This window comes from Phaseolus vulgaris, chromosome 11 (assembly GCF_000499845.2).
Source record: "Phaseolus vulgaris cultivar G19833 chromosome 11, P. vulgaris v2.0, whole genome shotgun sequence".
Lineage (NCBI taxonomy): Eukaryota > Viridiplantae > Streptophyta > Magnoliopsida > Fabales > Fabaceae > Phaseolus > Phaseolus vulgaris.
Genome location: NC_023749.2, coordinates 5,169,577 through 5,186,436, shown reverse-complemented (window position 1 = coordinate 5,186,436; position 16,860 = coordinate 5,169,577). Strand labels below are relative to the sequence as shown.

General features: G+C 30.5%; 2 protein-coding genes across 2 annotated transcripts; one reads left to right on the top strand and one right to left on the bottom strand.

Annotated features, from left to right (window-relative positions):
• Window positions 1-313: 313 nt before the first annotated feature.
• On the top strand, window positions 314-3,130 carry LOC137831848 (zinc finger A20 and AN1 domain-containing stress-associated protein 8). The gene is made up of 3 exons (XM_068639700.1): window positions 314-579; window positions 699-792; window positions 2,222-3,130. The coding sequence occupies exon 3, from the start codon at window positions 2,236-2,238 to the stop codon at window positions 2,758-2,760; it is 525 nt and encodes a 174-aa protein (XP_068495801.1). The 5' UTR covers window positions 314-579; window positions 699-792; window positions 2,222-2,235; the 3' UTR covers window positions 2,761-3,130.
• A 4,663-nt stretch (window positions 3,131-7,793) lies between these two features.
• LOC137832203 (AP2-like ethylene-responsive transcription factor PLT2) lies at window positions 7,794-11,131 on the bottom strand. The gene is made up of 10 exons (XM_068640247.1): window positions 10,962-11,131; window positions 10,673-10,856; window positions 10,220-10,586; window positions 10,045-10,127; window positions 9,905-9,913; window positions 9,701-9,789; window positions 9,547-9,620; window positions 9,126-9,176; window positions 8,943-9,019; window positions 7,794-8,739 (listed from the first exon to the last, which is right to left on the bottom strand). Exons 2-10 carry the CDS (start codon window positions 10,809-10,811, stop codon window positions 7,994-7,996), a joined length of 1,635 nt encoding a protein of 544 aa, XP_068496348.1. The 5' UTR covers window positions 10,812-10,856; window positions 10,962-11,131; the 3' UTR covers window positions 7,794-7,993.
• Window positions 11,132-16,860: the final 5,729 nt, after the last annotated feature.

The window sequence follows — 16,860 nt, the reverse complement described above, 5'->3', positions numbered from 1 at the left end:
GGTATTATAAAAATAAATATTCATTGAAAATATTATTATTTTCATAGTTGCAGAGTTGATTAATTAAGGTAATAGTAGTGTATGTCTCCCCCTATTGGAGCGTGGCGTGGCTGTGAGCGTGCTCCCTGAAACACAAGGAGAGGTTAAAATAAAACATAAAATAAAAAAAAATGAAATAAAAATTGGGAAGCTGGCAAAAATGTTAATAGTAAATGAGAAAGGGACAAAATAGGGAATGTCAGAGTAACACGCGCAGCCAATAGTAACTTCCCACGTCGCCTCAATTCTCAGTAAACGGAGTTCGTTGGTACACACAGAGAGAGAAGCAACAAAAGCCCCTTTTAAAAACCAAACACTGACACACACAAACGACGCATATCTCTCTCTCTATCTCTTTCTCTCTCTCTCTCTCTCTCCCTCTCTCTCTCTCCCTTTCTCTTCCTCTCACTCTCTCTCCCTTTCTCTTCCTCTCTCTCTCTCTCTCTTCCTCTCTCTCTCTCTCTCTTTCTCTCCCTCTCTCTCTCTTCCTCCTTCGGCTTTGATTTCTCTCTCCTCATTCACGATCCCAATTCCACTAGGGTTAGGGTTCCATTACCCTTATCTCCTTCTCAAGACTAGTTTTCTTCTTTAAACCGCTGTTCTATTCGATTATTAACCATTCTTTTTCGTTGTTTTTTTTTTTCATTCGGTGAATCCAGGATTCATTTCCGATGCGATTCTGAGCTTGTTAGATCCACGACAAGGTTTCGTTTCCCAGATTCTTTTGTAAAAAATTATTCCTCTGGCCATCAGGTTAGATTAACGTTTATATATTTCTCTTGCAAATTTCACTTCTTCGAGGTGTCGTGTCCATTAGTTCTTGACGATTTCGTTTCTTTTTAATTGTTTTTTTTTTTTTTCATCGTGTGAAAGAATTTGAGTTATAGTTCGGTGGTGGAAATAGTTAGTTGTATTTTGCAGATATGTACAGCGAATGTTCTTTTTCCTCACATCCCATGGCGATGTTTTTGTTGAATTTTCATTCAATTTTTAGAAATTTCAGTGATGAGTGTCAATAGTATGATGTTTGAATTCTGCCTGTATCATATGATTCGTGTGTTAAACTGTTCCGGCTTTGGCTTTTGTTCCTAATTATAGAGGTTTGAATGCTTATGTTTTTTTTTTTTTTTTTGTATTTCTCTGTTTTATGTTTATGAAGTTCTGGTTTAGATGATGTGAGGTTCAATGTTTTCAATATTTTCTTAATTCTTATTTGGTGTTTCGATTTCTTGTTGTGATGGTTAGTTATGAGGTAAAATGTTTTCATGTTGGTCAATAGAATTCGTTTTTTATTTTGGTATCTGTGTGTGTATATACATATATAAATGTGATCACTTTAATTGTGTATTAATTTCTGGGAAGATTGTGGTGTGATGCATCGACTAAGCATGTATAGGACACTAGTTGAACTGATGAATCATCTATGCATGTTTAAAAAAATCTATCTAATAATGCTGAAAACAGGGCTAGCTGCTAAAACGGATCTCTCTACTTCTCACTGCTATGGCATTATAACATGGGCATCGTCAACTATCTTAATCTTTTAACGTGTGAAATGAATTTATGTTGTGAATATATCTGATAGTACGGCTTGATATCTTTTACATTTTATATGGTTTATTTTAATTGAAATGGATATGCATGTTATGTCAATGTGTAATCTCTAATTGGTTAAAATTGAATCAGTGCTGTAACTTTTTCTTTGAGGGCTAGGGATAGGGTGGTTGGGTTATTATAAATTGCTCTTTTTATATGTTTAGGAAGGCATTTTGTGCAAGATTTTGAAAGTTCATTGTCAAATAATGTTTGATAACATTGCTGGCGGGTTTGTGATTTATTTTCAGTTTGTGCTTGAGAAGTTGACAAGGTCATGGGTCTTCACATGATTTTTTGCCATTTTTTATATTGAAACTATGGGATTTGTCTATTTATGCAACCTGGCATATTCATGCTTAAAGAGGAACAATGCAACATCTCTCTGTTATTTCTTGTTTAAGTACATGGATATGCTCAAAAGCTTGTTTCGTCAATATTTTGCATTGGGAAAAGGGTGCTATTTAGCATTACATAAGTTGGATCATAGTTGCGTTATGTGTTTTCTCTGATGTGGTTTTTTTGTTTATAACGAAATTTATGATGACTTAATCTTAGGTGTTCTGTGTTTTGAATATCTATGGTGCAGGAAAGTTGGAAAAGATGGACCATGACAAGACTGGGTGCCAAGCTCCTCCCGAAGGTCCTATACTGTGCATCAACAACTGTGGTTTTTTTGGAAGTGCAGCTACCATGAATATGTGTTCTAAATGCCACAAAGACATGTTACTTAAACAGGAGCAGGCAAAGCTTGCAGCATCGTCCATTGGGAATATTATGAATGGGTCATCTAGCAGCACTGAAAATGAACCTGTTGTTGCTGCTGCTGCTAATGTTGAAATCCCAGTTATTTCAGTAGAGCCAAAAACTTTCTCTGTGCAACCTTTATTTGGTTCAGTTTCAGAGGGGAGTGAGGAGGCAAAGCCGAAGGATGGTCCAAAACGTTGCCTCAGCTGCAATAAGCGAGTTGGTCTGACAGGGTTTAATTGTCGATGTGGCAATCTTTTTTGTGCTGTACATCGCTATTCAGACAAGCATAATTGCCCGTTTGATTACCGCACTGCTGCTCGGGATGCCATAGCTAAAGCAAACCCAGTTGTCAAGGCTGAGAAGCTTGATAAGATCTAAGATTTGAAGTCTAAGTTTCATACCTGAGATGAAGTTATGCACAATTTCATCATGAGATGACCCCGAGTTTCCTTCACATTTTATTGGTGTTCTTATTATATTGTTATATGTGGTATGTGACTTGGAGTTATAGGACATCTCTGCAATTTGAAGGACTCTTTCATGTGATTGGCGAAAATATATATGTCGGCCGCAGTGTTTAAGTTTTTAAAATTTGCTGGTTTGATGAAAGTTGGTGTTGTTAGCTTTGTAATGCTTCTATCCTGTATCAGAATGGTATGTGCAATTTGAAGATGGTATGAAGAGCATTCGTACACATGTGATAGATTGTAATTGTGGTGGGCTTTCTATGAATTTATTTTCGATAAAACTTTGGGCCCCTTTTCATGTGTAAGAATTTTCATAATTTGTTCTACTTGATCACTTATAGTAAGTAAGTACCAAATAAAAGAAAAAATAAATGATCAAGTTGGGTTAATATATGCGAATTTGGCACCGACTGAATCCGAACTCGGAAAGATTAACATTGGGAGTGAAGGAAACCTTGAACTAACTTTGAGTTTTGAATATTTTGTCAAAATGTTTAACAAATTTATCTAGATTAAGAGAAAAATAAAATTGTTCAATCCCACTCAAAGGGTATTCTAACATGCAGTGGTTCCATTAGCTGTCTCTGAGCTTGTAAATTTGTCCTCTATGTTTCCATCCAGACCAACTGATGGTGCAGCTAAATCGTATCATATCCATCTTTCTAAAAAAATATATTGTTAAAAACAAAAGGGGAACTTTGCCCAAATTCGGGAGAGAAATATTGGCAAGATTGGGACCAGTAACTTCGCCTATATCAAAATCCCGTTACCAAAGTTCACGCTGATAAGGGAGAAATTCTCTATCAACCTCCATACTTTCTCTATATTAATTATAAAAAGTAAATTTTAATCTTTTTTTAAATGGGTGCAGACCTCTTATGAGCCCGGTTTTATGGAGTTGAGTTAGGCTTAAAGTCCACTTCGTAATAATTTCATTATTTCGACATTCTCATATACAAAGATAATATTTTTTTTGAATTTTATCTTTTATTTTTCAACTTTTGCTATTTTTTTTTCTAAAAGAATAAAAAAATAAATTAATAAAAATACAACCATCATCCATAAAAATACTACCACAAAATTTCAAACACCAACATTCAAGATCAGCCAACACAAACAATCATCACAATTTAAAAATAAAGAAAAATACACTACATTACACTCTCCATACTTAAAATGGATTTGTTAGAACTTAAAAAAATAAGGAAGTGACGGAATAAAAGGTACGGAGTTGCAGGTACAATTTATCCAAATATTATTATAGTTTAATAATTCTTGAAATTATATATAATCCTTATAAATAAGTTTAGAAATAAATATATATAATAAATAAATGATATAAAAAATATTAAAAATAATAATATTAGAAATTATAATATTGTTATATAAAAATTTGAAATTATCAATATATCCCTATTATCAATTCTTTGTCAAACTATCATTTTCCAAATTATATAGATGAATAGGAGGAGTCTTTTCCAAGTTGCATCAAGACAAAATGGACATTTTACAGCTCATTGAACGACATCAACAAATTTTTGCCTTCATGAAACTCGGTTCAGTTTCACAGTCAATGTATCAAAACATGGCTAGTTAAATGTATCTGTGCAATGTGGGTAAACTTTGCTTTCACAGAGCGCACCACACTCATATACTATACATTTCCCAAGGCCACAACCTAACCAATAATTCAGGGAATTTTGTGTCTTGGTCCGGGGCACTAAGTTGTTTGAAGTAACAAAACCAAGAAAAAGATTTTAGAAGACTTAAGATGAAAATAATTTGAGAATTTTTTCAAAAAAAAATGATAGCACTCAAAATCTTATCATATGCTTAATAGAAGTTCTTAAGGAATAATTTATTTTTATAAGTAATCTAAAATGATTTTATAATGAAATATTATTTGAATATGAATTTTTTCAAAAGTTGAAATTATAAAAATAATTTAATTACTTAAAGTTGTAATATTTTTTATTTCATTTCAAAAAATAATTTAAAATGTTTATTGGTATTTATCAACCAGTATTATTAAGTATTTTTTTCATTATTAATAATATTTTAAAGTTAATATCAAACATCTCTTTTGTTTACGATATTTTTAATTAATGTTGATTGGAATTATTTTATGATTGATTTTGTTAACATAGATAAAGATTATTTATCAATGGAGTTTAATATCGGTTTTTTCATATAACATTTTAGAGCTATTATACAAGCCATAATTTTTTTTATTGATATTAATAATGTATTTTTTATTCATGCGAGTAAAGATTTTTCAATTGATATCGATAAGATTTATTTTTTCAATCATTATTTTTTAAATTATTTTTACATTAATACAGACCAAAATTTCAATCTATACCATTAGTATTATCTTCCGTTCAAATTCATGTAAGATTTTCTAATATTGGTTTGTAAAATTTTCAACCAATCTTATTTTTTAAGTAATGGTAGTTTTAAGGATTTTTTAGATGACGCTGATAAAAAAATTCAACTAAAAAATAACTCCCACCAATGTAAAAGAAAAGAACTTTATGTAAATAGAAATACTTGTAATAACATTAACTAAATCAATTAAGAAAAACTCTTATTAATATTTTCTAAACAAAATCAATTTTCATTGAAAGAAAATCTCAACCAATCGTCAATTACAAAAATCGCATTGATTAATATTTTTTAAATTATTATATATTATTTATTTTAATTATATTTTATATGTGGTGATCGTTAAAATATTTAATAAAAAAATTAACAATTTTTTATTATCTTGTTCCTTAAATAATTTATAATATATATATATATATATTTGTGATCATAAGAATATTTAGTTTTATTTATAACTTTATTGTTAAACATAGCAATATACTATTTAAAGGTATAAGAGATATATGTCCTTTGCCGCCACTATTTGGTATAACATATAATTTATTTATTTTTATCAGCAAGTATAACATATAATATAATATTTAGATATAAGATTCATCAATTACCATTAGGACTTTAAATAATGTTTCTGCTTTAAAATATGTTTACTTTACATTTTTTTCATCAAAATAAGTTGTTTAATTCTTTTTCTAACACATACATATATTTATATATAATGCATTTGATACATACCATCATCGTTCTTTATATAAAATTCTCTCGACACTTTAAATGATTTCAAAAGTCGACCAAGTAAATGTTTTAAGATTTTTTTTCATCTTTATCAACTTAATAAACTAATAATAATTAAATAGATTAACTATAATTTACTGAAAGTAGTGTTGTATAATAACTTTATTAAAACGGGCGGTACATATAAAAAATAAAGTATATACTATGTTTAGTTATTTAGGAAAAGTATTGTAGTACCTTTATTAACTTTAAATCTGCAAAACCAAAACCTTTACAGCCTTGTACTGCAGTAAGATCATAACTTGCTGCATTGCTTAACTATTTTATATAATAACACACAACTTACTTTCCAAATAAATTCCTCGCTGCTTTTCAGATTGAGTCTCCTCGCTAATCTATCTTTTAGTACTTTGAAAGTCGGAGGTAAAACATTAATACTCTAAAATTTGTTCGCATAAAGATATGTATTCTTCTCCTACATCATTTTTTAATAACCTATCACTACAAGACAATCATAAAATAAAAACTAATTTTATAGATAAAAAATAATCAGTTACTATAATGACTAAATTAAAAATTATTTTAAAAACTAAAAATTTTATTAAATTTAACTTAATTTCTATTATTATTAAATGATTTCTAAATTAATATTTAATTAACAACCAAAGTTTTTACTGCCAAATTTAAAAACTAAATAATTGACAGTTACTATAACAACTAAAACCCAAAACTCACCTAAAACTTAAATCTCGTGGTATATTATATGTCCCATTTTCTACGAGTAAAATAAAACATCCATTTTTTCTTATTATTATGCATAAAAGATAATAGTAAACTGAAACTTAGATACGCTATTATTCCAACATTTCAAACTACTATTTTTTAACATGATAACAGTCATATTTATCTAATTAAAAAAAATAAACATAACTTGTTTTTCATCTTAATTTTTTCTGATCCTTTTCTATACCCGATAATGAAAAATAATCATCATACAATAAAATTATTAAATAGAAAATAATTTAAAAAACAAAAAAATTACTTGTTATATATACTAAATTAGATACTATTTAATTTTAAAGACTAAAAATTTATTAATTTTTAAATTAATTTTTATTATTGATAAATAATTTCTAAATTTATATTTAATTAGTTATCAAATTTATAATCTAAATAATTGATAGTTAAACCTTAGTAGCTAATTAGATATCAATTTAAAAACTATTTATCAATAATAAAAACTAATTGATATATCTAATTAATATTGCATTTAGAAACTATCAATGGTTAGTTTGTAAAAGGGTTAACCATAAAGTATTCCCATTTTTTTAATTTTATTTTTTGCTAAAAAAAATAAAATAATAAAAATTAATTTAGAAATTAATAATTATTTTTAATCTATAAAATAAGATTTAATTTAGTCAAAATAATAACTAATTATTTTAGTTTCTAAAATTAGTTTGTAATTTAGTAAATATAATGTTATTATAATTATAAGAAAACTGTTGACGTTTTGTCTCAACAGTTATTAAATAATTAATGTTCTACTCTACCAATAGATATAAAGTCTACATATATTAGTCAAAGTAGTATAATATTAACTGAGTATTTATTATGCTTAAATATCAATATTTTTATAATAAAACGATTAACTAACTCTAATAATCATGGCAGACAAGGATTAATTAAGCAAATTGAGAAACATTTTGGTGTGAAAAGGCAGTAGAAAGGGTAGCACCAATGCTAAGCAAATAGAAGATTAGTCAGTGCTTGAGTAATTTACCTTAATCAAGCAAAAGTTTCATAAATATTAAACATAATAAGAGACATAAATAATAGATATATATGGTCTTTGCTCACTTCCTTAGTGGTCAAATGTCTCAGAAAATCAGCACCTATTTTTGTTTTCCAATTGCGAGAATAATAAAAACCCAAATTAAAAAAAAATTAAAAAAGCATAACAAAATTGTATGGCGACTCGTACGTTGTCTTGTCCCATACAACACTTAGAACTAGCTTCCCTTCCCTCACTCATTCCACATTGTGAACACCCCACCATTTGACGTCTGCATGGATTCCGCCGCCGCCGCCGACCAACCACCGTAACCTCCGGCCGGCATGTCATAGTCAACTTTCACCAATCCAAGTTCCTCCGCCGTGCCCACCGCATTACCCGACGATGCATTCGAAGCCATACCAAACCCACTCCCTAAAAACCCACCAACATTACTATTATTGTTGTTATTATTCTCCAACACAGATGAAGATGAAGAAGAGGACCCCATGTTCACCATTCCCTGAAGCATTGGAGGGTTCTGAAGGTAACCGCCGTAGAACTGAGGATTATTCTGCAGGTAAGAAGAAACACCACTCTGCTGGTGCAACTGAAGCTGCGTTTGGATGTAACCCGGGTGTAAAGGGTCTTGGTGAGAGAAGTGAGAACTTATGTCATGGTTTTGCAAGGTTAGCAGAGGTTGAGGTTGCTCGAACTGGTGGTGCTGCATTAGAGGGTAAGCGTGTAGCCTAGAAGAGCTTGAGGTTCCATATTGGAAGGTGGAGGAGCCTAGTGCAATCATCTCTTCACGTTTTCTAGAGGATTCTAGAGCTTGAGCTTCTTTCAGACGTTTTGCAGCGCCTCCTCCTATGGGGAGAGTGTTGCTTTCCAGAATGGCTTTCACATCGTAACGGCTCATGTCAAAGTTTGTCACAGCATTCAGACCTCTGAACTTTATCGCTGCTATGTCGTAAGCTTCTGCAGCCTCTTCCTCAGTACCTGCAACGACAAGTTATGTATATATTCGCATATACAATTATTTTTCTTTCATGAATCTAATAAGATATCCCAGTTCAAGAATCAAACACTATAATAGTTCGAGCATATGGGGTAAAGTTTTTTTCCTAATAAATTTCACGTAGGTTAATTTGAATTTCTGCTTAGTGTAACTTTCTTTGTATGGATTTATATGGGTGACTTACTGAAAGTTCCCAAGTAAAGATCTTTGTTTCCTGCAACTCTCCCAATCCTTGCTTGCCATCTTCCGTGTTGGTGATGCCTAATCAAAGAATAATAATATTCTGCTAAGAAAAGAGTAGAAAGAAAAGGATCGAATGCATGGGATGAGAAGAAGAAGAAGAAAGCATTGTTCCTCCATTTGACACCTTGTAACTCCGCGATACATTGATGCACCCCTGGAGAAACCACTACTTTTCCTGCAAATCACCACCACAACATGTCAAATAATAAGCACTTGAAAGAGTTATAAGGATATTATGAAAGTGTGTTATAAAGTTTTCAACCTATTTCGATCACTATCAGGTAGAAAGTCATCAAACCAAGCCATTGTATATTTCTATTACTGTCATAATCAAGTTCATAATTTAATTGCGTTCTCAATTTATCAAAAAGAAAGTGACTCTAATTAAACTATACTAGTGTGTTTATGCAAATGGAATCTAAATAATTGCACACACTGTAACAAAATGGTCTAGATTTAAAAATTGATTTCACTTGTCGCCGTTATTGCACTACTGTAGACTTGTTTTGCACATGTTTTATGCATGTTGTCTTTGAATTAGTCACCTTCTAATAGCGGCAACAAATTCTTGTCTGGTCATGTGTTTCATTTCATCCAATTCCTTCTCGTAGTTGCTAATCTGTAAGAAATTAAGTAAAATCAACAAGATTTCCTTTGAACCAGAGTCTGAGAATCATTGAGAAAGTACCATTAACTTACTGGAAAGTTGGTAGTGGTGGATGTTCCCCAGTACTTCAGTGCAGCTAAATCATAAGCCCTAGCTGCTTTCTCTTCTTTATCATATCCACCTGCCATTAAATATAGCAAAAGCAAAACAATACATTTAGTAGTTTGATTTTCTACATCCAGGAACTTAAATAAATGAAAAGGGGTTGGAAAATAGACTGAAATGGAATCACTTACCCAAATAAACTGAAGGAAAGTTGATGAGAAGTATGAACAAAAGCAAAACATCAAGAGAAATGAGTTAATAGAACTCTCAATTACTAATATCACCTAAAAAACTTCAAAAATAAAACTAAATTGATTTGAACTTTAATCACCTTGGCGTCCTTTTCTTGATTGTCCTTCCCTTCTACAGCTATTATCCCAAAGGTGAGCTTCATACCTTCCAGTCCATCTATGTCTGTTAATATATTCATTTAATTAGCACAATAAAATAAAAACTGTAAACAAAAAAATAAATTGATTTAGTGAAGAACAGAATGACTATCCAACCGCGTTACTCCACGATATATGGATGTTCTCTGCCCGAAAGTATCCAAAGTTCTTCTAGGTGCAGCTTCAACAGTGTTTGTACTGTTTTCACCACTGGTCTCACATGTAGAATCCTTACCACTTCCCATGGATAATGTCAACGATTGCAAATTACTATTAGCATTTTCTTGATACTCATTGCTAGGTGTGTCAACCACAGGGTTTTGCAAAGGCACGAGACTGTTGTTTGTGAAGAGATAATCTGAATCATTGGACTGAATTTCGTTTAAAGCAGCAAGCTCTGACTGATTTTCAGACTTGCTCACTCCAAGAAAATCAGCCACTTTTGGAACTTCGTTGCTGCTATGAGTGTTAATCATATTCCAATCTGTCGAATTAATTAAATAGCGGAAAAGAAAGATTAGCAAGCCAAATAATATAGAATGAGAGAAAGGAGAAGAGAGAGAAGGTTACCATGATTTTGGAAAGGGTTTTCCATGCTCTCGTTCACCAGCCCAAGGGAAAATTGATGGTATTGAGTTGCTTGAAGATCATGGGATGGTAAGGAAGAATGAGTAGGAGAAAGAGGGAAGGAAAGCCAGTTGTTGTTCATTGAGCCCTTATTTGCTTGCTTTACCTTTCAACAAATCAAAAACACCTGTATCTAACACATTAAATAAGGAGAAAGATATATTTGGAAAAGGGAAACCAAAGATAGATGTGGGAAAAATAAGAGAGAGCAAAGAAACATATATAGGTTTACCAAGGGTTCTAGCAAGGGGTTTAAATCAATGAACGCTTTGTATCTCTCCCAGCCCTTCAACTTCCAAGCTTAAGACAATGGAAGAGGAGAAAGGGCTAAGAAAGGAACATTTTAACAATATTTAAAGCTCTTCCCTTCTTCCCCGTTCTCTGTCCTACCAGGTATTACTAAACTAGTTTAAAACTAATAGTTAAAATCACCCTTAGCTAAGGTCGATTTTGTAGACTCTGACTCTTTTCCACCAGTTTCCAACACTAGCAAACAAAGTTAAAATCTGGCTACAATGATTATTAAATAATTAATATCTATGCAATAAGATATTATCAGGGACACGAGTGTGTTATTAAACTATTATCCTTCAAATCCTTCAGTCTTTGACCAGGGACAATACCACCATTCTAACTGCAAAAATACTCCTCTCTCTCCCTCTCTCCACCCACTTGGTTTATTGGAACTCTCGTCCTCGTTCTGTGAAAACAATGACTCCCAAAAGCCCAGCATTCCCACACACTACAAATCATCTCTCGGTCTCAAAATCAACGACTCTACGTAAAGTTAGACTACCGACCTCTCTCTCTCCTTCTGTATACAAGCCACATAAATGCATATACAATGAAGGAAACTAAAATAAAGATCTGAAATCGGATATTTAAACATCAGGTAGAAGATCAAGTCCATTGTAGAGAAACTCTCGAATTTGGTATATAAATTAAGAAAGAAAAACCAATCTATGGATTCCCGAGTCGTGCATGTGTTAAAGATGCATGAGTACGGTCATGCAATATTATATGGTGAAAATCCGACATATTAAAAATTAAAAGTACTGAATGAAAGAGTAAGAATTACTTTTTGTTCAAAATGAGACCAAGCTGTATTGCATATTAATATTATTTAATTAACGTGATTCAATTGAGCAGCAATTAAGAAATATAATTTGAAGGGTTTTGTTTGTTCCCCCAAGTAAAAATCTGTTGACCACCTACTCGATTTCCTCACCCGTCAAAAGGCCACTAGCTTCAAATTAGTTTAAATTAAGTTAAACATATGCTACCATGTATCTGCAGGGTCGTTTTCTTCATAACACCAGAAGCTAGTATTCTGCTTAGGTTAAGTTTCATCCAAAAAGGTCCATTTCTAGTATATAGACAAATTAAAAAGATCTTTGCACAGTGGCTTAACTTGCCAGCCCTAATGCATCTTCACGTATCCGAATGAAATGATTACTGAACATGCCACATATTTCATATTTTATGGAATGTCTAAGTTATCACTCAATAACAATTATACTATATTCAGCTAGTAGAGATAGGGAATAATATATGTTACTAGCTAGGCAAAGCTTGGATCTCGTAATATACCGCAATTACAGCACAACACACGCATATATTTGGTAGCTTAAGCACAACGTTAAAATGTTCAGTACAATTATACACACACAAACCTTTTATATCGCTGATATCATGTAAATGTGGCATGTGTTATGAAGTTAAAAATAAAAGGTACATCTCGTGAGAGGGCTATGAGCAATTCTTGTGTGGACAATAGGTGTAGCAAATCAAAAGTTCTGGATATAATATTAAAACAACTTCAGCATATTATATATTTTTTTCACATAAACTTTCTTCTTATTAAGTTAAACCATGACTATCACATTTGTTTGATGCATGGAGACAGAAGATTAAAAGCGCAGCTATATTTATAGAAAAGAACGACTCCATAATTGAATATACAATTTTCAGAGTATAAACACTAATAGTCAGTGCAAGAGCGAGGGAATCCATGCATGTTATCTATTCATAAAACTTAATTTTAATTTCTACCAAATAAATTAGAAACCTTGGACCAGACAAGCTCAGATATAATTCACTAGCTAGTCATGAGATGAATTCGAAGAATCTAAACTGAAAAATAGGATTACTATATATATCATATTGATTAATGTAACAGCGATGTTACCAAAAATAACAGTGAGAAGCACTGGCAGTGAAGAATAAACAATTCCAAATACCTGCCAATGTTGATGATGCACTGCTCCCGCCAAATTCTTGTAGATAAATAATTGGCGATTTTGACCGAAGTGAACACAATAAGGGAGCAAAACCCCACGTCTCTCGCTGCTGTTCCAATTTTTATACCTCAACAACTAAAACTAGAAACAGTTTTTGCAAGCGGTGAAAAACACTGAAAACTCTGCTGTTCATACACCTAAATTAAGCATATATATATCCTTAATACTTAAAGATGCAAGGAGATGGAAAACACAGGTGTGAAGCAGATATAAAAAAGAAAGAAAAAAGGGAATAAATAGGAATGAAAATGGAACTGAGAAGAAAAGGAAGTGCATGCATTGATGAGGAATCTGTTCTCTCGCAGTGTGAACAGTTTTAATAGATTTTAATTTCTTGTCTTGAAAAATGTGGAAGAGGAAGGGAATAAATAGAGTTTAGCGAATGGAAGGAAGGAAGGGGGTGCATGGTGGCGTGGTGCTGATTCGCCACCGGTCATACGCAGTCAACCCAAAATTAATCAGGTTGTCACGCCGTTTCAGGTTCTTGGGCCAAATTCAGAGTCAGGGGAATGTGACTGACACGTGTCCATTGTCCCTTCCTGCTTAGGGTTCTCTTTGTCTTCGGGCTTTCACTTTCAAACTTTGCAGCCAAACCAGCCAATTATCCGGTTTGCATGCCTGCACTAAAAAACATGAATAGCTAAAGAACTTTGACCACGTTCTCACCACCCTAACCCAAAACTCTCCCTTCTTTATTATCATCACCACATTACCTCTCTATCCTTCTTATCCCTTCAACTTCATACATTCTTACCTACCTACATACATATCTATTTGCAAACCTAAAGATGAGTAAACAATGTATCTATTTGCAATCCAAAAGAGATCTTAAAACCATTCTTTCAATGATTTTAATTAGTTTGATAGTGTAACTTATGCTAAGAATATATAGAACTAAACTCTTTAAAGATTAAAATTGTATTTCTATGTAATTAGCCATAGTGCATTTCAGATTAAACTACCAATTTTATTATCAACAATTAATAAATAAACAATTTGTAACATTTAATGTTCAACCCTTATAAAAAAAAGTTAATTACTTATGCTACCTTTCAAAACAAATGTATACATTAAAACCCATCCACATTAAACTACCAATTTGGTTTCTATTAATCTCTCTTAAATAGTTTTAAAAAATAAGTAAGTCTTCCTGTTTTATTTTTTGTTTTTTTATCAACAAAGAATTAAATGAATTAAAAAAAATACTTCAGAAGTATCCCAACCTATTTACAAGTATCAAAAAATCTTTACCAACTATATTGTTAGCGCTACAAGAAAATTATGAAATAAAAACCAATTTTAAAAATAAAAAATAATTAATTACTATAATAACTAAATTAGAGACCATTTTAGAAACTAAAAAAATTTTAGATTTCTAAATTAGTTTTTATTATTGTTAAATAGTTTCTAAATTGGTATCTAATTAGCTATCAAGGTTTGGTAGTTAAAATTTTTGTAGCTAATTAGATACCTATTTAGAAATTATTTAACAATAATAGAAACTAATTTAGAAATCAAAAGATTAATTTTTTTTTTCTAAAATTGATTTTTATTTTATATTTTTGTTGTAAGCTTCAAACATATAAACCATAACAAAATACAGAACATTACAATCCCATGAAATTAATCCCCGGCCACCAGCTCATAAAAAGCTACACAATTGGTCTCAAGATGGCCTTTGCTGATAATTTTTTTAAAAAAAAAACAAGTATTTCTTTAAATTTTGAATAAATATTAATTTAGTTCTTGAAATGTATATGGATTGAGTGACATGGTGTGTTTTATATTATATCTTAATTTCTTGCAAAAAAAATTATATATTTTTGAACAGCTGCTTAAAACAATTTTCAATATTTATGTGGGTGTTTGGCATGATTTGAAATACTTTGAAAAGAGTAGTTATATAGTGTTTGACAAGTATTTAAGTGAGATAGATCTGAAGGAGGAGTTGAGGGTAATTGCAGAAAGGGTTGAAGGGCATTTAAGGAGAAAGGAGGTCACGAGGATCCAGAGAAAATTTTGAGAATTTCCAAGAGATGGGAGGAAATGCCGGGAAAGTGCTCGTGTCGCCTCGAAATGAAACACTGGAAAAGGTTGGTTGATGTGTTATGTTTGGTGTGAGTCTCTCTTCTCATAAATTTGAACCACTCAACCCAGCCTTAGCTTTTTAGCTAGGTTTAGGTTTGTTTCTAAAGCACAGGACTCATCCAGATACCATGACCAATCAGACAAAGAACACACATACTGTTAAATACTAAAATCAAATTCCCTGCATATAAGCAAGCACAGCCTGTGCATGTATGTGTGTTCCTGGGATTCTGAAAACTGAGAAGTTAAAGCTCATTTATAGGAACTTGGCTTTTCCAAAATAAGGGAATTTTTTCAGTGCTGACTCATTAAACATGTAGAGAAACAAATACACTCAATTCTTCCATGTATTAAATCATCCACATAATAATAACATCTATTCTGAATCATACCATGTACTACTATTTCATTCCCAAAGCACAAAAGCTTCTTTCATATTTCAAAATATTTTATTCTTCATTATTTTTTTCATCAATATTTTAACTACTAACTACATTAGATTTTATGAAATTAATATTTAATTAAATTAGTTACAAATTTTGAATATACTTTATAAATTATTATTAAAAAAATAATTGCTTTAGATATCAATATTTTTTAATCTATAAAATACTATCAAACTTAATTAATTATTTTTTATAAATTATTTAATATTTAATATTTTTTAGTGATTGATCAATTTTTTTTTATTGTGCATAATTTTCAGATAACATTGTAATGAAACATTTTCTACTTTAATTTGTAATTAATTTTTAATTTGAATTTATAAAAAATTAAAAAGTAACCCAACAAATATTAAATAGTGCAGTAATTATTTCTCTATATAAAATTAAAATAGATAATTATCTATTAAAAAATTAATGATAATAAAAAAACATATTCAAATATAAGAGATAATAATGGAAAAAATTAAGTAACCTACAGGCTAGCTAAAATATTTTATTAATTAGAATAAAATATTTAAATGAACTATTTTGATGTACCTTACTAAACATTTGTATGTTGATCAAACTAACTTATAAATTAGTAAAATAAATTATTAAATACTTAAAAATATTGAATATTGAAAACTATATATATATATATATATATATATAAGATAAGTGATGAGAAATTTTATCTTCAAATAATGGGGTTTTTAGCAACTATAAAAGAGTCCAACTCATGTAAAAAATAAATATATTTTTTGAATAAGTCATAAGGTTGAACATGTGAGATGCTAAAATGGTGTAATTCAACCTTAAATTTATACAAATGGAAATATTTAAAAAAAGTTATGTGTATTATGTTAGAAAGCATAACTTCAAAATAAAAAAATCATGTTTTTTTTGTTACGAATTTGGTTTGTAATTTTTTTTATATTTTTCTTGCTAAACTTGTGCCTGATAACACTTTTTTTTTGTTTTCTAAATTTTGTTTTGATGAAACATCTTTTTTGAATATTTTTTGTTTTTAGTTGTGTTTTATGACTTTTTTTTTTAAATAGTTGTAATTAGAAATATATTATTATTATTAAATTTTATCAAATCATGTTTAGGAGTAAGTTTTAGTTTCTAGTTTTTTTTTTTTGGAATTGTGCACTTTTTGTGTGTTTTTTATTTTTAAATTGTAAGCTTTAAAATATTTTTTTATGTTTTTTTGTAATTTTTTGGGCTGGGTGTGTTTTTTAGTGTTATTTATTTGAAATTTTAAAAAAACTATAACTTTATATTAAAGTAATTTCTTTAAGAAAAAATAATCAAC